Here is a 20,090-nt window from a genome sequence, read left to right as displayed (position 1 = left end):
AATACATTCTCCCTGAGTACCTTGCAATTTTGTCATCATTTCTAGTGTGATTTTGTTTTTTCCCCCCATTTTCTTAATTTAATGAGCTCTAACTTCACTTCTTATTTTGTCTCCATTTTGTCATTCATTTCTGAATTTTATTTCTTTAATGTCAAATGCTTAGCAGAGGCTACTGAATTCAGACTGAAGTGTGATCATCTGCTACGTGATTGACTTTTACAGTGAAGGAAGTTTCATCAACTGAAATGTTGCTTCTTATTGTTTGCTTATTATTGCAACTTTATATAGATGAAAATGATTTGTATTTCTGCATTTAGTGGACAGGGTTGGTAGTTTGGGATGGTGGACAAAATTCCTAGTTCAAGAGCACCCTCTTCTGTCAGTATAACAGGGAAAGGCACAGTGTGGCCTTCAGTTTTTTAGTTTCTGTCTTGCAGGTACATAACTTTACCCTTCTTGCTTCATTTTTCCCTTCACAATTTCCAAAGGTGCCTCTCCCTTTCCCTTTTACTCTTTTCTTCCCCAGAAGCAATGCCTTCCCGATTGCCTTACTGTGTGTACTTTAAGCCCTTTCCCTAAGTCACTGCTCTAATAGAACTCTTTTCCAGCATTTTCAATCTTAGAGTGAACCTTCTTTTCTTTCTTCTGTGAAAATCTCAAGACTGCCTCAATGCTCCAGAGATTTTCAGTGGAAGTCCAAGAAATAGTCCTATTAGAAAAAGGGAGAGGCCCCGGGCACGGTGGCTCACACCTATAATCCTAGCACTTTGGGAGGCCGAGGCAGGAGCCTCGCTTGAGCTCAGGAGTTCGAGACCAGCTCTGAGCAAGGGCGAGACCCCATCTCTACTAAAAACAGAAAAAATTAGCAAGTCAACTAAAAATAGAAATAAAAAATTATCTGGGCATGGTGGCGCATGCCTGTAGTCCCAGCTACTCGGGAGGCTGAGGCAGGAGGATCGCTTGAGCACAGGAGTTTGAGGTTGCTGTGAGCTAGGCTGATGCCACGGCACTCTAGCCCGGGCAACAGAGCGAGACCCTGTCTCCCAAAAAAAAAAACAAAAAAAACAAAAAACGGCTGATGCCAACCTGAGATGGGAAAGGAACTACTCTTGTTGGTATGGTATTAAGAGCTCTTTTTCTAAACCATATTTCATCAAATCTAAGACTTTACTGATAAGACACACCTCTATCTCATGGACACCAAGAAGAAACGGTGATAATTAAATGATGACCCAATGTCTTAACCACAGTACAATGTGGTACATAAATCATTCACACCAACCTCTTGTTGCTTCAAAATCTCTCAAAGAGGCAATTTCTCCTGTCTTCAGTTACACTGCTTGCCATAGGGTAGGCAATCCTTTCACAGTTTAGTGTTTTTTTCCAAATATGGAATTATAATCATTACCCCAACAGCAACATGTCTTCACTAATATCAAAATCATGCCCTACTCCCATGCCCAATTCCATGCCTTTCTGTATAAATAAGAACTTTTTGTTTCAATGCCAAAGAACAGAATCATCTTTCTATATTTTAAACTCAGCACATGGCATGTAATCTTAAAGAAGGAGGTTCTTAAATAACTATGACCAAATTCATGATCATATGGTTCACGACCATCACATTAAGACTGTACCTTGCCAGTGGTGACTGGTAAAATGCTATCTACTCTAAGATACACCCCAGCTTTGGAGTTAAAAAAGGTCACAAAAAGAGACTACTTTGTTAAAGGTTTAACTGCAGATATATAAACCATACCTACTTATAACCACCATTCCAACAATTAGCTTTAAAATTACTCTAAAGAATATCAAAGCAATAATGGCCTGTTATTTTTTCCAATAAATTTGATACTAAATCCACCTTCATCACTGCATCTGTAGGTGATATAGTATACTGTATTGTAGTACAATAGACTGTACTACAGTCTTCCTAAATAGGTTCTGCCAATTAAGTGATATTTTTAAAACTGTCACCACCCTCTTCTCAATGTTTGAGAACAGTGAAGTCATCTTGAAGGCCTCTCACCTGACATGGTAGTATGGGTCTTGGCACCACCAAGCTCCTCCTGGGTAACATCCTCATTGGTGACAGACTTCACAACATCAGGGCCAGTGATAAACAGGTAGGAGGTGTCCTGAAATCAGAGATTTCCAGAACAGTTAATCTCAGAGCACCAGAGCTCGTCAGAGCCTTAGAGCTCACTCAGCCAGAAAGACAAATGCTGAGAAAATAGTATCATGATAGCAGAACCAGGCTGAGATGCTGCTCAAAGATACCTACCTAGACAGAAGACTCAAGTTTCCCCTGCCTCATTGTCTATTTTCTAAAAATCTTTGTTCCATGATTTTATCTCAGCAGATTAACCCGCAGTGTGGCTAACATCCAGGGTCACTCACCTGTAGAACACAGTAACAGGTGGCCCTGACTCAGCTTGCTGTGCACCAAGCACTTTTCTAAGCACTTCACAGGACTGTGCCATTAAAGCCTAAGTACTGGCCAGGCATGGTGGCTCACACCTGCAATCCTAACACTTTGGGAGGCTGAGGTGAGAGAAGCGCTTGAGGCCAGGAATTTGAGACCAGCCTGGGCAACAGAGCAAGACCTCGTCTCTAAAAAAACAAAGTCTTGCTTTGTTGCCCCAGCTAGCGTGCAGTGGTATCATCCTAGCTCACAGCAACCTCAAACTCCTGGACTCAAGCAATCCTCCTGCCTCAGACTCCTGAGTAGCTGAGACTATAGGTGTACACCACCACACCCGGCTAATTTTTTCTGTTTTTTGGTAGAGATGGCGTCTTACATGCTCAGGCTGATCTCGAACTCCTGACCTCAAGCAACCCTCCCGCCTCAGCCTCCTAGAGTGCTAGTATTACAGGCATGAGCCACCGCACCCAGTCTCTGTAGAGACTGGGTGTGGTGGCACACATCTATAGTCCTAGCTACTCAGGTGGCTGAGGCAGGAGGATCCTTTGAGCCTAGGAGTTCAAGGCTGCAATGAGCTATGATCGTACCACTGCACTCCAGCCTGAGTGACAGAGTAAGAGACCCTGTCTCTAAAAATAAAATTAAAAAAAAAAAAAGCCTAAGTACTACTATCACGCCCATTTATGTATGAGGAAACCGAGGCACGGAGATGGTATGCAACCAGCCACTGTTAACTGAAGCTACTTAAAGATACAGATAATCAATACTTTGGTGTTATGAGAGGGTGATGGGCTTTCTAATTTATAGATAACACAGGCAAACTGTACAAAATTTGAAAGAAGAACAGGAGATATAGTGGAAAGTAGTCTACAGCCCAGCCCTTATTTCCAGGCCTCCAATTCCCCTCCCCAAAGGCAATATATGCATACACGAGCATTAATATATATATTTACCCTCTTCTTTTTTTTTTTTATTTCAGCATGTTATGGGGGTACAGATGATTAGGTTACGTATGATGCCCTTACCCTCCCTCCCCCCCAAGTCCGAGCTTCAAGTGTGTCCATTCCCCCGGAGGTGCGCATCGCACTCATTGTTTGTGCATATGCCTGTCCCCTCCTCCCCCCACCCTCTTATTTTCTAACACAAACACTTCCTAACACACTGTCTTTCCAAAAGAAACATTTTCTAACATAAACAGTGTTCTACACACAGTTCTCAAATTTAACATAATACTATAGCTTGAAGATCATTCCGTATCAGCATAGAATATGTATCACAATTTAACTGTCACCTACTGATGGTCATTTAGGTTGTTTCCAGTATTTTAATATAATAAGCAATTTTGCAATAAATACCATAGTCATCTCTGTGAACTCACTATAAATGTTCTTTGCCCATTTCTAACAGATGGTTGGCTTTTTTTATATGCTAAGAAAATTAATCCTTAGACTATCATATGCATTGTATCAGTCTTTTATCTTATGATTCTTTGGTTTGGGATCTTGCTAAAAAGGCATTCACCACTCCACACGAAGACTTCTAAACGAATGTGCACGGCAGCTTTATTTGTAACAGTTAAAACACTAGAAACAGAACTTCTGGCTTCCAGTCCAGCATATAAGAATGTGGAAGTTGACACTCCTTCCTAACAAATAAAAAGATGAACAAATTGAAAAAAAAAAATTAACAGCTTTTCTTAGCTCCGTCAGAGAGCCATGTGGGGGTCACAGGACAAACCACTCCAAAATTGGAGACTGATGGGCAAATGCAGAGATTTGAGGCTTACAGAGCAGAAACCCACAAACGCCCCAACCTCCCCGGGAACCAGGGCTGACATAGAGAAAGTAACTGTAACTGAAAAACTGCTGGAGTCTCAGTGCGGACAAACATGAGAGACGAAAACTCCAGCAGCGGCCAGTCACTGAGGCCCCCGTGCATTGACGAGTTTTACCTCTAGGAGCTCAACCAGGTTCTCACAGTGATTATCAGAGAAAAGTCCCCTCAAGCTTCCAGCATGGGGAGCGGAAAAGAGACCATTTGGAAACGTACGAGAGCTCTCCCACTCTTCTTAACAAGGTCTGCCCTCAGGAGAAACTATTTAAGCAGAATCCAATCTGCTAGAGTTTTATCAGAGTCTACTCACCTGGGGGAATAAAAATAACAAATTCCAGCCAGCTCTAGCATTCCGCATGGGAAAAAGGAAATAGCCTGCCCCAGCCAAGTCTGGCCATCCTGTCCCACCAAAGAGGGGGCGAAGGACTGAGAAACACACGTGAAGTTCACAGTCCAGAGACACAGGCTCACTAAAAACCTGAGACCTACTCATAGGACTAGAGAACACTTCCTTTGCCTCTTCCCCACTCCTTACCACCACATTACTAACAGCGTATTTACAATAGTTCCTTTTACCCAGTATATCATGTACAGCTATCGAGAAAAAATTTTAAGACTTACTAAAAGGCAGAAAACAAAGTATGAGGAGACAGAATGAACATCAGAACCAGAATCAGATATAGCAGAGAATACAGTTGGAATTATCAGACCAGGCATTTAAAATAACTATGATTAAGATGGTCGCCAGGCACAGCGGTGCATTCCTGTAGTCCCAGCTGCTTGGGAGGCTGAGGCAGGAGGATCACTTGAGCCCAGGAGTTTAAGACCAGCCTGGGCAACATAGTGAGACCTCATCTCAAAAAATCAAACAAACAAAAAAAATGCCAAGGGGTCTAATGGATAAAATAGACAGCAAACAAGAACAGATGGGTGATGTAATTAGAGAGATGGAAATTCTTAAAAAGAGCCAAAAAGAAATATCAGGAATCAAGAACACTAACAGAAATGAAGAATGTCTTTCATGCACTTATTGATGCAAAAGTCTTTGCACTTTCAAAGACTGGGCGTGGCTGAGGAAAGAATCTCTGAGCTTGAGGCTATCTCAATAGAAACCACCCCAACTGAAAACCCAGAACACTGTGGAACTCCTACAAAAAATGTAACATACACATAATGGGAATTCCAGAAGGAAAAGAGAGAGAAAGGAACAGAATATTGGAAACAATAATGACTGAGAATTTCCCCAAACTGTCAGACACCAAACCACAGATCCAGGAAGCTCAGAGAGCACTGAGCAAGATGAATGCTAAAAAAAACTACACCTAGGCACGTTGTTTTCAAAACACAGAAAATCAAAGATAATGAGAAAATCCTAAAAGCAGCCAGAAGGAAAAAAACATTTTACCTATAGAAGACCAAAGATAAGAATTACATCCAACTTCTCAGAAACCATTCAAGTAGGAATAAAGTGTTTTAAATGTTGAGGGAAAAAAACCTACAAAGCTAGAATTCTGTACCCTATAAAATTGTCTTTCAAAAGTGAAGGAGAAAAAAAGACTTTCTCAAACAGACAAAAATTGAGGGAATCTGTTGCCAGTAGACCTGCCTTGCAGAAATGTTAAGAGAAATTTTTTAGAGAAAAAGGTAAATGATAAAGGTCAGAAACTTGGATCTACATAAACAAAGGAAGAGCATCAGAGAAAGAATAAATGAAGGCAAAATAAAAACTTTTTTCTTACTCGTAATTGAGCTAACACCTGTAGTCCCAGCTACTCGGGAGGACTGAGGTGAGAGAATCACTTGAGCCCAGGAGGTTGAGGTTACAGTGAATTGTGATTGTGCCACTGTACTCCAGCCTGGGTGATAAACACCCTGTCAATCAATCAGTGAAAAATAAAAAATAATTTCAGACAGAGAAGACTTTAAACCAAGCAAAGTTATCAGGGATAAAGAGCAACACTGCATAATGATAAAGGCGTCAATTATCAAGGAGATGTGTACACATTAAAGATTATATGTCTAACAACAGAGCGTCAAAATAACATGAGGCAAATACTGATAGAACTGCAAGGAGAAATAGATGAATCCACTATTACAGCTGGAGACCTCAACACCCCTCTATCAAAAATGGACAGATCTAGCAGGTAGAAAAATCGGTAGAGACACAGGTAAATTCAACACCACCAATCAACTGGATATGATGAACATCTACAGACCACTTCATCCAACAATAGAATACACATTCTTTTCAAGCTCCCATGGAACATTCACCAAGATAGACCACATTCTGAGTGATAAAAGACACTTTAAGAGAATAGAAATCTGAGACCACAATGAAATTAAACTAGAAATCGTAACAGTTGGAAAATCCTAAAATACTTGAAAATTAAAAACCACACTTCTAAATAACAACACATGAATCAAAGAAGAAATCTCTAGAAAATTTTAAAAAACACTTTAAACTAAATGAAAATGAAAGCACAACTTACCAAAATTTGTGGCATGCAGTAAAAGCAGTGCTTAGCAGGAATTTATACCATTAAATGCATATATTAGAAAAGGCAGATCTAAAAATTAATCACCAAAGCTTCTACCTTAGGAAACTAGAAAAAAAGAACAAATTAAATCCAAACTAATCATATAAAATACATTTAGAGCAGAAATCAATGCAATTGAAAATAGAAAATTTTGAAAACCTAAAAACAGAACTATTGTACAATCCAGCAATCCCACTATTGCATATTTATCAAAAGAAAAAGAAACCAAAGGGATATATATATCAAAGGGATACCTGCACCCACATGTTTATTGCAGCACTATTCACAATAGCAAAGATATGGAAGCACACTAAGTGCTCATCAACGGATAAATAAAGAAAATGCGGTATATATACACAATGGAATACCATTCAGCCATAAAAAAAAGACTGAAATCATGTCATTTGCAGTAACATGTATGGAACTGGAGGTCATTATGTTAAGTGAAATAAGCCAGTCACAGAAAGACAAATATCACATGTTCTCACTCATAGGAGCTAAAAAACTTTATCTCATGGACACAGAGAATAAAACAAAGATGCCAGAGAGTAGAAAGTGTGGGTGGGTGAGGGGAAGGCAGGATGAAGAGAGGTTGGTTAACGGGTACAAACATACAGTTAGATAGAAGAAATAAGTTCTAGCCAAGCATGGTGGCGCATGCCTATAGTCCCAGCTACTTGGGAGGCTGAGGCAGGAGGATCGCTTGAGCCCAGGAGTCTGAGGTTGCTGTGAGCTAGGCTGATGCCACTGTACTCTAGCCGAGGCAACAGAGTGAGACTCTGCCTCAAAAAGAAGAAGAAGAAGAAGAAGAAGAAGAAGAAAGTTCTAATATTTGATAGCAGACTAGGGTGACTATACTTAGGGATAATATTATATATATTTCAAAGTAACTAGAAGAGAGGACTTAAAACGATACCAACACACAAAAATGATCAACGCTCAAGGTGATGGATACCCCAAATATCCTGACTTGATCATTACACATGCTATGCATGTGACAAACACACACGTACCCCATAAATATGGAAAATATGATGTATCAATAAAAAAGAATAAAAATAAATATTTATGCCACAGTCCCCCAAAAAACTTTGTACATGAAAGGACACTATCAACAGAGTGTAAAGGCAACCCACGGAATGGGAGAAAATATTTGCGAGTCATAAAACTGATAAAAGGTTAATATCCAGAATATACAAAGAACTCATACAACTCATCAACAACAAAAAATCCGATTCTTCTCCCTCTTAGAAATTCTAGGGAAATAAAACAATTCAAAAAAGAACAAAAGATCTGAATAGATATTTCCCCAAAGAAGATATACAAGCGGTCAATAACATGAAAAGATGCTCAAAATCACTAATCATTAGGGAAATGCAAATCAAAACTATAATGAGATACCACTTCATACTTATTAGGATGGCTATGGGGGGGAGGGGAACAAGGCTGGGCCGGGTGGCTCATGCTTGTAATCCTAGCACTTTGGGAGGCCAAGCTGAGAGGATCACTTGAAGCCAGGAGTCCAAGACCAGCCTGGGCAACACAGTGAGACCCTATCTCTACAAAAATTATTTTTAAAAATTCACAGAATCCCCTTCCCCCTCCCTCAAAACCCATTTTATCAGAAAGCCATATAAGCTCCTGAACACCATTAAGGAGTTGAATCCTCATTTTCTCAGGGTTCCCATGTATACACATTAAATCAATTTGATAATCTTCTCTTATTAAAAAACATAATAGGCCGGGCGCGGGGCCCACGTCCGTAATCCTAGCACTCTGGGAGGCCAAGGCAGGCGATTGCCTGAGCTCAGGTGTTCGAGACCAGCCTGAGCAAGAGTGAGACCCCATCTCTACTAAAAATAGAAAGAAATTAATTGGACAACTAAAAATATATAGAAATAAATTAGCCAGGCATGGTGGCACATGCCTGTAGTCCCAGCTACTCAGGAGGCTGAGGCAGAAGGATTGCTTGAGCCCAGGAGTTTGAGGTTGCTGTGAGCTAGGCTGATGCCACGGCACTCTAGCCCAGGCAAAAAGAGTGAGACTCTGTTTCAAAAAAAAAAAAATAATAATAATAATAATAATAAATAAATTAGTTGGGCATGGTGGCACACGTCTGTAGTCCCAAGTTAACTACTTGGGAGGCTGAGACAGGAGGATCACTTGAGCCTAGGAGTTTGAAGTTGCAGTGAGTTATGATGACACCATTGTATTCCAGCCTGGGCGACAGAGTAAGACTCTGTCTGCCCAACCCTCCCCCCCAAAAAAACAAACAAACATAGGCTAGGCGCTGTGGCTCACACCTGTAATCCCAGCACTTTGGGAGACTAAAGCAAGAGGAGTGCTTGAGCCCAGGAATTCAAGGCTGCAGTGAGCTATGATCACATCACTGCATTCTAACCTGGGCAAGAGAGCAAGACTCCACCCCTAAAAAAAATTTTAAAAACCAAATAAATAAATATAAAACAGTAAATATGTGTTGGCAAGGATATGAAAAGATTGGAAATCTTGTGCATTGCAGGTAAAAATGTAAAATGGAGCAGGCACTGTGGAAAATGGTGTGACAATTCCTCAAAAAAGTAAACACTGAGTTACCATATGACCAACAAAACCACTCCTGGGTCTATAACCAAAAAGAAGTGCAAAAAGGGACTCACAGCAGCATTACTCACGGTAGCCAAAAGGCGGAAGAAACCCAAATACCTATCAGCAGATGAACGGATAAACAAAATGTGGTGTGTGTGCGTGTATGTGTGTGTGTGTGTGTGTGTATATATATATATATATACACACACACGCACACATACACAGACACAATGGGATATAATTCAGCCTTTAAAAAGAAGGAAACTGATATGTTCAACGACATGGATGAACCTTGAAGACATTATGCTAGGTGAAAAAGCCAGTCGCCAAAGAACAAAAATTGTATGATTCCACTTTTATGAAATACCTAGAGCAGTCAAATTCATAGATACAGAAAGGGGCTGGAAAGAGGGGAAACGGGGAGTCAGTGTTTAATGGATACAAACTTTCAGCTGAAGTGGATGCAAAAGCTCCAGGGGTGGACGATGGTGACGGTTGCACAATAACGTGCCGGGACTTAATGCCATAGAACTATACACTCAAAAGTGGGTAAAGTGGCATATTATGTATATTTTACCACAATCTTTTATAAAAAGTACTGTATTGGTGTTAAACTTCTTGAATTTAATAACTTTGGTTATGCAAGAAGAGATCCTAGTTTTTAAGGATCTTACACTGAAGCATTAAGGGGTCAAAAGGCGTGCTGTCTGTAACCTACTCTCAAATGGTTAAGAATTCTTTTTATCCTTATTTGAAATTATTTCAAAACAAAGATTTTTTTTAAAAAACTGTTCAATGAAAGTTAGCATTACAAGAAGGAAAATCACAAGTCACAGAGTGGGAGAAGTGCAACATATATATTGATAAAGTACTTATATCCGGAATATACAAAGAACTCCTAAAAATCAGTTTGGTAGAAAACAAAAAAACTCAATTTCGTATTTTTTGCAGAAACAGGGTCTTGCTATGTTGCCCAGGCTGGTCTCAAACTCCTGACCGCAAGTGATCCTCCCACCTCAGCCTCCCAAAGTGCTGGGATTACAGGCATGAGCCACTGCACCCAACCAAAAACTCAATTTTTTTAAATGGGCCAAAGAGTTGAACAGGCATGCCGCCAAAGAGGAAAAAAAATGAAAAGGCACTCAACCTTTTTAGTCATGGACATGCAAATTGAGATCACAATGAGAGACTATACCACAAGCATCAAATTGGCACAATTAAAACACGCTAATATCAGGGCTGCCAAGACTGTAGAACAAGTGAAATTCTCCCACTGCCAGTAGAATTATAAATTGCTGTAATTTCTTTAGTAAACAGCCAAGTATTACCTAGAAAAGCTGAAGACATCTATATCCTATGACCTAAGATTGCCCCTACCTTGAGAAACTGAAACGTGTTCACCAAGATACATTAATGTGAGAGTATTTATATCAGCCTCGTTTGCAATAGCAAAAATCTTGAAAATCCAATGTCCATCAATGGGGGAATGGAGGAATCTATTAAGATTTACTTACTATACAGCTATTAAAATGAATGAACTACATTTACAAAGAACAATATGAATAAATATTAAAAAATAATGAACCAGAAGCCGTGCACAAAGAAAAGCATATTACATGACTTCATTTTATATAAAGGTTAAACCAAGCAACACTAACCCACACTGTTTAGTGAGGCATACTTAAAATTTTTAACTATGAAGCAAAGCAAATAAAAACATTTCCATAAAAATTGAGATAATAAATAATTCTATGCAGAATGTAGGCAAGAGTGATTAGGAAAGATCATTAGGACACGGCTTTAAGAGAGCTATTTTTTTTACCTGGGTGTTTTTTTACACAGATTTGCCCTTTATAATTGCTATACTGTACATATCTTACGTACTTTCCTGAGTATGTATTACATTACACAATTTAAAATGATTAAAAAATTAAAAATTAACTGGTGGGGAGGCAGGGACGGAAGCAGGGAGACCAGTCAGAGGACTCTGCAACATTCCAAGTGGAAGATGAGGTGCTTGAATCAAAGTGGTAGCAGTTTTGATAGCAAAAGTAAGCAGCAGTAGTAAGACTCAACCTGATTACATTTTGGGTTATATCCCAAAGTAAAGCCAGTAAGACATTCTGACTGAATTTGGGTTGGGACCGCAAAAGATGAGTCAAAATAGTGTCAAAAGCGTATGACCTGAGCCACCGGAAAACTGGACTTGCCATTCAAAATGGAGCAGGCTATAGGAGAGCAGTTCAGAAGGGGTTTAGCAGAAACCAAAACTTGTGAATTTTGAGATACCCACTAAAGTCCAAATGGAAATGCCGGTAGGCAGGTGAACGTACAATCTTAGAGAAACAGATTTGAGAATTGTCAGCATATAGATTAGCATTTAAAGTCATGGAGGCTGGATAAAATAACCAAGGGAATTAGGAAGAGAAAAATCCAAAAAGTACAGTGCCCTGACATTTCAACGAGGAAGCAATGATCAGCTACATTAAATGCTGCCAAGAGGTGAGACGAGGGCCAAGAATTGTCAACTGGATTTAGTGATGCAGGAATTGCTGGTATCCCTGGGAAAATGATATTATCAGTGATCCTGAATAGAACAACATCCTTTTCATCATAAACTAAACATCCAAATATATTTAGATCTATTTGTCAATTCTGTTACGTCGCTTGGTCTATTTATTTATAAGTTGATTAGACAGTTTTAGTTATTATAACTTCATATTTTATCACCTGGTAGGACTAGCTCATCACACTACTTTCATGAAATGTTTATTCTTGGATGTTATTTGTTCCCCCCATATAAACTTTATAACTACTTTGTGTAGTACTTTTAAAAAGAGTGTTAGTATTTTCATTGCAGTCTTATTGAACACATGGAATATTTAAGATGTAGAATGGTTAAGGCTTGATAATTAGTTGCAAAGGACAAGAGAGGAAGTCTCACAAATATGCAGTTATTAACTAAAGCTTTGCAAGTGGAAGATGGGATTGCTTACGATAAAACACAGAATTCAAAGAGAAACCAGTTGGAATGAACTCCAGCATCTAGAGTCTGAATGGATCAGTGTGAACTGCAATGGAAACCAAGAAGGCATGGCCAAAGATGTGAAGGAAATGCCAGAGATGCCAGAATATGATGGCGTAGAACCCAAGGGAATACTGCTGAAAAACTCAGAAAGATGAAAGTTAAACAGCATTTATAATGACACAAAAGTCACTGAGAACCTTAAAAGTATAGGTTTAGTGGACGGGGGCAGGGAGAAACAGAGCTAAATTGACATGTGCTAAGGAAGGGATGGGAAGATAGAAATAGGGCAATAGCTACAGGGGGATGCACACTAGGGGAAAGATTTTGTTTTCAAGACAGGAGAGACCCAAGCATGGTTAAGTTCTGATGGGAGGACCTAAGGAGAAACTGAAGATAGTAAAGAGAAGGAACAGCGTAAGCCCCTGAAGAGAGGCAGAGTTGTATTCAGCAAGTGGATGTGTGCAGAGGAAAGGATGTCTTTGGCCAGAGGAACTGATACCACACCTCCATTCATGACAGACAAGAAAGAGGAGAGGACTGGGCTAGCACCAGCTAGGTGTGCATATATCAGTAGGCAATTTAGTAAGCAAAGTTTAGGGAATTCTGCTTTGTCCAAGAAGTAAGCGAAATGGTCATCTTAATTTTTAAAACCCACCAGTGTTGTTGCACATTTATATTGCTTTCAATCTGTCACAAAGAACAGAATAGTTGGGTCAAAGTGATAAACACTTTGAAAAGCTTTTGTATTCCTGCTGCCACCTGCCCTTGGGAAAAAGGCGTTTCCCATTTATACTCCCTCTAAAACTATTCTTCGCACATTGGATGATTATCTTTACTTTTTTCCTCCAACCTTTCTGTTTTGGCAATCATTGCTCATTTTTATTAATATTTTAAGAGGGAAAGACTGATTTTTTTTTAAAGCAAGCTCAGATTAAGGGTAATTACCCATGTATAAGTTCAAGCACGCTTCATTTTAAAATCATTTTAAAATATCATCCCATTAAAGTCATGTAATAAAGATACGTACCTCTCAAAATAAAGTTGGCAGTCAGATTTATCCTTTAATGGATAAAACAATAAAATGGCAAATAGGTGAAAAACAAAGGTGGGACATCAGAAACAACTTCCCAATACAATAGACTACAGAAAAGCCTTCCATGAGAAACTTTTTAACTAGAATTCAGTAAACGGTCACCTGTCTGGGTAGAGGAAAGGATCCTTTGATTACTTGAAAATCATTTGCAATTCACATCAACAAGTAAGATTACCCACCAATGAAATACACAGCACATTCTGCCACTGACCCCCCAATAGCTACAGATTTCATGCCAAAACCTTCTCTCCACTAAGACCTTATCATTACTACACTGAAAGCCAATGAGAATGCAGATTACCCAGATCTGGGTCAGGCATTAGTTTTATTGCAGGTAAGGAACTGCATGAATCTCAAAGGGCACCAGAAACAGGCCCTTCTTTCTTACCTTAACCATGAACGTGAAGTCTGTTAGGGCTGGGGAGTAGACGGCCCCGCCAGCACACGGGCCCATGATCAGAGAAATCTGAGGGATAACTCCGGATGCCGTGACATTCCTCTGCCAAAAGAAAAAGGCAAAGGCATCTGGTTACAGAGGCATTCAACACATTATCTGCAGAAAGATAAAGGCAATAATAAGATAGCAATTGGTTTTTATCCCACAAAAACTCTACCCGGGAGGCAAGAGACCTAATCAGTAAAGTTCTTCCAGAACTGTACGTGCAGATTCTCCCCATAACTGGTGCGATGGTTGGCATATTACTTTCTGGAGCAAATACTTTGCTCTCCCATCTTTGGCAGCAGTTTCCAAAAACCTCTACCAGAGCATAAGCTACCGAGAGATTCCCACCACCCTCAACCCAGCTGCAAACACACCATAGGCCTGCCCCCGACTGTTTGCACGAGAGTGGCAAGAAGAACGAAAACCCCAGGCAGAGTGTACAGAGCTAACACTTATCCTGGAGCACTGACCTGTTTGGGGCCCCTTCACACCCTCCACAGAGGGTACCCACTGTCACAAGGCAAGGCTAAGAGGCAGGTGTTACTTTATGTTGAGTCTTCAATGTCTGCCCCTCCCCAGAAAGGGGATGTTGACAGACAAAGGCAGAAAGAGCCAGAAAGGCTCCATAAGGACAATGGTGTTGTGAAGGGCTAAGCCTCTGGCCACCACCTGGGAAAGACAGGAACCAGGGGCTGAAGGACCCGGGCAAGGTGATGAAGACCCAGTCACTGTTTGCCCTACCCCCAACCTTCTCCTGAGCAACATGGGCTTGAGAAAAGCGGGTCCACTTTTTAGCCTGTCTTTGCCTCTGAACCCAATCTCTATAACCCATGGAACACAGCTAAGGACAGGACAAAAAGTCATCTATACTCTGTACAAACACAAAGGCAGGTGGATGGATGTCCAGCTGGGGAACAGTGAAGAGTATGGAAAATTCTCTCCCCTAAAAGCCAACCACAAAACTGGACAAAATTGGCAAAAACAAATATTTAGGGTTCTGAAAATGGGGCAAATGTGAACAAATTGAGACGTGTTTATTCATGAAAAACTGCTAAAGCTAAGATAAGAACAGTAAGAGTCTGTGGCATTCTAAAATAAGGCTACCACTGCCCACAGCAGCTCAGGGTGTCGTTCAGGGTGAAAGAAAATTAACACCAGTAATTCAAATCCACAAGAAGCAATTAAGAACACTTAAAATGATTGAGTGATTAAATATAAAATACTACATAAATAATAGTTCTATCTCTTTTCTTTAATGCTTTAAAAGACAAGACTGTATAAAGAAATAATCATAACACTGTATTTTGGGGCTTAAAAGATATATAACAAAAGCATAAATGAAGGGGGAGGGCCGGGTGCGGTGGCTCACGCCTGTAATCCTAGCACTCTGGGAGGCCGAGGCGGGCAGATTGTTTGAGTTCAGGAGTTCGAAACCAGCCTGAGCAAGAGCGAGACCCCATCTCTACTAAAAATAGAAAATAAATTAATCGGCCAACTAAAAATATATAGAAAAAATTAGCTGGGCATGGTGGCGCGTGCCTGTAGTCTCAGCTACTCGGGAGGCTGAGGCAGGAGGATTGCTTGAGCCCAGGAGTTTGAGGTTGCTGTGAGCTAGGCTGACGCCATGGCACTCTAGCCCGGGCAACACAGTGAGACTCTGTCTCAAAAAAAATAAATAAATAAATGAAGGGGGAGAAAACGGAGCTATATTGGATGAAAGTTCCTACATTTTACCAGAAGTCAGTACTAATTTGAAGCAGATTTAGATAAATTAAGACACATATTCTAACACTTAGAGCAATCACTAAAAAAACAACAAAAAATACAGTTAAAAAAAACAAATTAAAATAGTACACTAAAAATATTTAGCAGAAAAGAGCTGAGTGACGTTACAGAAGACAGAATAGGAAGCTCTAGGAATCTGGTACCAAAACAACTATTCAGCAGATAGAAACTGTACAAAGCAACTATTTTGGAACTCTGATGTCTAGCCAAACACTTACAAAGACCAGAGGAGAGTTTGATAAAGCAGCAGGTAAATTTCAATGAACTTCACATTTAGCATGGCTGCTACCATCACCCAGTTCACAGCCCATGGCAGGCAGCCACGAGGATACCCTGAGGATGGTGCCAGGGTGGGCAATAAGGCCCTTGCCCTCCAAAATCAGGGTTGTGTGTTTTGATTGCTGATCACTGCTTCTGACAGCTGAGGGGCCAGCAGTCTAGACACTTTCAACCATAATGGGCTTAAGGAAATCTTTGTCAGATCACTAGTAGACCACAGAGACAACAGAACTAAAATTTTAGTGACAACATTCAACAAGGAACACACACTTTGCAAAAATAGCTTGGAAAAGCTCAGATAGATGGATCTAGCACTCGACAAGCAAAAATCAGTAATCCTTCAGGAGTGACAGAACTAGATTTCTAAACTTACCAAACATAATATTCAGAATTTCCAGTCCTCAACCAAAAATTACAAATCATACAAAGAAATAAGTATGGCCCAGTCACAGGAAAAAAATTTGACAGAAACCATCCCTGAGAAAACGCAGACATCAGACTTATTAGTCAAAGATGCCATATAAACTGTGGGAAAAAAACTAAAGGAAATCAGGAAAACAATGTCTGAATGAAATGGGAACACTATGAAGAAATGGAATAAAAAGCAGAAATTCTGGAGGTAACAAGTATAACTAAAATGAAAAATTCACTAGAGGGTTTCAACAGCGGATTTAAGCAGGCAGAAGAAAGGATCAGGGAATTTGAACACAAAATAATTTAAATTATCTAGGCTCAGCTGGGTACAGTGGCTCGTATCTGTAATCTTAGCACTTTGGGAGGCCGAGGCAGGAAGATGTCTTGAGGCCAGGAGTTCGAGATCAGACTAGGCAACATAGCAAGACCTTGTCTCAAAAGATAAGGAAAATTAGCCAGGCATGGCAGTGCATGCCTATAGTCCCAGCTACTCAGGAGGCTGAAGTGGGAGGATCACTTGAGCCCCGGAGTTTAAGGCTGCAGTGAGTTATGATCAAGCCACTGCACTCCAACCTGGGTAACAGAGCAAAACACTGTCTAAAAAAAAAAAAAAAAAAAAATTTTTTATCTGAGGAACAGAAAAACAAAAGGAAGAAAAATGAACAGAGCCTAAAGGACCTGTGGGAAACCAACAAACATACCGACATACACGTTATAGAAATCCAAGAAGAAAACAGAGAAAGGGTCAGATAAAATATTTGAAAAAATAATGGCAAAAACTTCCCAAATTTGATGAAAGACATGAATATACATATCCGAGTACCTCAACGAACTCCAAAAATTATGAACTCAGAGAGATCCACACTAAGACACATTATAGTCAAACTGTCAAAACCCAAACACGAGGAGAGAAATTTAAAACCAGCAAGATAGAAGCAATTCATCACATGCAAGGAATCCTCAATAAGATTAACCATGGAGGCCAGAAGGCAGTGGGACATATTTAAAGTACTGAAAGAAAAAAAAAAAAACCTGTCAACCAAGGACTCTATATTCAGCAAAACTATCCTTCAAGAATGAAGGAAAAACTAAGATACTTCCAGGTCAAAAAAAGCTGAGGGAGTTCATTTGCACTAGACATGTCATACAAGAAATGCTATAGGAGTACTTACTCAAGTCTAAAATAAAAGGACACAAGACAGTAACATGAAGCCATGAGAAAAAATAAAGAACACTAATATGTTCTTTATTAAAGTGTTGTACTTTGGCTTGGTGTATAATGTCTCTCCTTTTCCTACATGCCTTAAAAGGCAAATGCATGAAACAATTACACATCTGTTTTAATGAGTATATCACATACAAAAATGTAATCTATGCCAATAACATAAAAAGGATGAAGGTGTGTGAAGAAGCAATGTGTCTGTATACTACTGAATCTATTATTCCAACTAGTTTAAGGTATTAATTATAATCCCCAAGGTAACTACAAAGAAAAAAATTTATATGATGAAAATGAAAGCAAATCAAAATGGCAAACAAAAAAGGTCATGATGGAAGAATTGAGGCAAAAAAAAAAAAACCATAACACATACAGAAAACAAATAGCTAAATGGCAGAAGTAAATCTTTATTGGTAATCACATTAAGTATAAATGGATTAAATTCTCCTATTAAAAGACAGATATTGGTAGATTGGATATATTTTTAAAAATCCAGAATCTATCTACATACTTCTTACAGGAGCCTCACTTTAGATATGACAAAGACACAAACAGGTTGAAAGTAAAGGATGGAAAAAAATATGCTAGGCAAAGGGTAGTCAAAATAGAGCCTGAGTGACTATATAATTGCCAGACAAAATAGACATTAAATCAAAAAAGTTACAAGAGACATATTGAAAAAGGTTCAATATACCTAGAAAATATAACAATTATAAAAATACATATACCTAACAAAGCCCCCAAATTTTTGAAGCAACAAGAGCCCCAAAATATATGAGGCAAAAATTGACAGACTTGAAGGGAGAAATAAACAGGTGTACAGTAATAGTTGGAGACTTAACAGCTCACTTCCAATAATGGACAGAACAATCAGACAGAAGATCAATAAGGAACCAGCACACTTGAACAACACTATAAACTAATATGTATAAAAGACCTATAGAGAACACTCCATCCTACGACAGAATACACATTCTTCTCAAATGCACATGGAACATTCTCCAGGAGAGAACATATGTTAGGCCACAAAACAAATCTTAAATTTAAAATGACTGGAATATTTTTAAAAGATTCCCTTCTGATCACAATGGAATGAAACTATAATGCATTAACAAAAGGAAACCTGAAAAACTAACAAATATGTGACAGTTAATCAAAACACTTCTAAATAACCCATAGGTGGAAGAAATTACAACAGAAGTCAGAAAATACTTTGAGATTAATGAAAACAAAAGCACAACATACCAAACTTATGAAATGCAACAAAAGCACTGATAAGCGAAAAATTATAGCTATAAATGCACATATTAAAAAAAGATCTCAATCAACAACCTAACCTTCCACCTTAAGAAACTAGAAAAAGTAGAACCAAACCAAAAACAAGCAGGAAGAAAAAAAAATTAGAGAAGAAAAGAATACAGAAAAAAAAAAAAAAATCAATAAAACCAAAAGTTGTTTGTTTAAAAAGATCAGATCTGGGGGAGAAGGGCCAAGATGGCAGACTAGAAGCGGCCTGTACAATGCTGCTTTCATGGAGAGGACTGAAAGTGGCAAATAGATATTCTTCTTCAGATTGATCATCTAAGAGAGAGCATTGGGAATTAACAGAGAGGCATCAGGAGGCACCCAAAGTGAAGGAGAAGGAAGCAGGGCAACCTGCTCAACAGGATTTAAGGTATCTGGAGAAGGCGCTGGCACATGGGGAAGGCACAGAGGAGAGAACCCTGGGGGCGGGGGAAGGAAGGGGGGTCCACGCTTCCCCTGCAGACACTTCAACTGGAGCTGAGGGAGGGCTGCTCCACTGCAGCAGGCCTCCAGACTGATACAGAAACCTGACTGGAGGCTGTGCAGTGGCATTGCTCTGGAGAGAAGGCACCACAAAAATACAAAATATCATCCGAGACTACTATGAAAACCTCTATGCACACAAACTACAAAATTTAGAGGAAATGGGTAAATTTTTGGAAACACACAACCTCCCAAGCTTGAGTCAGGAAGAAATAGGAATCTTGAACAGACCAATAACGAGCAGTGAGATTGAGACAGTAATGAAACATCTCCCAACAAGAAAAACCCCTGTACCAGACAGACTCACAACCAAATTCTACAAGACCTACAAAGAAAACCTGGCACCTATCCTTCTGAAACTGTTCCATAACATTAAGAAGGAGGGAATCCTCCCTAACTCATTCTATGAAGGCAGTACCACCCCTGATACTAAAGCCAAGAAAGGACACAACAAAGAAAGAAAACTAGAGACCAATATCCATCATGAATATAGATGCAAAAATCCTCAAAAAAATACTACCAAATCGGGCCGGGAGCGGTGGCTCACGCCTGTAATCCTAGCACTCTGGGAGGCCAAGGCAGGAGGATTGTTTGAGCTCAGGAGTTCGAAACCAGCCCGAGCAAGAGCGAGACCCCGTCTCTACTAAAAATAGAAAGAAAT

The 20,090-nt window shown here is 39.6% G+C and overlaps 1 protein-coding gene across 1 annotated transcript in view; it reads right to left on the bottom strand.

The window, feature by feature from the left end:
• PCCB (propionyl CoA carboxylase, beta polypeptide) overlaps nt 1-20,090 on the bottom strand; it is a 70,466-nt gene that overhangs the window by 28,190 nt on the left and 22,186 nt on the right. Inside the window, exons 6-7 of the mRNA XM_012663383.1 lie at nt 13,891-14,001; nt 2,030-2,138 (exon numbers count right to left, since the gene is read on the bottom strand). Coding sequence (XP_012518837.1) covers nt 2,030-2,138; nt 13,891-14,001 — 220 coding nt within the window. The remainder of the gene's footprint in view (nt 1-2,029; nt 2,139-13,890; nt 14,002-20,090) is intronic.

The sequence above is a fragment of the Propithecus coquereli genome, unplaced genomic scaffold (assembly GCF_000956105.1).
Source record: "Propithecus coquereli isolate 6110/MARCELLA unplaced genomic scaffold, Pcoq_1.0 Scaffold12, whole genome shotgun sequence".
NCBI lineage: Eukaryota > Metazoa > Chordata > Mammalia > Primates > Indriidae > Propithecus > Propithecus coquereli.
The sequence above is the reverse complement of the archived record's forward strand: the minus strand, read 5'-3'. Positions and strand labels throughout refer to the sequence as shown.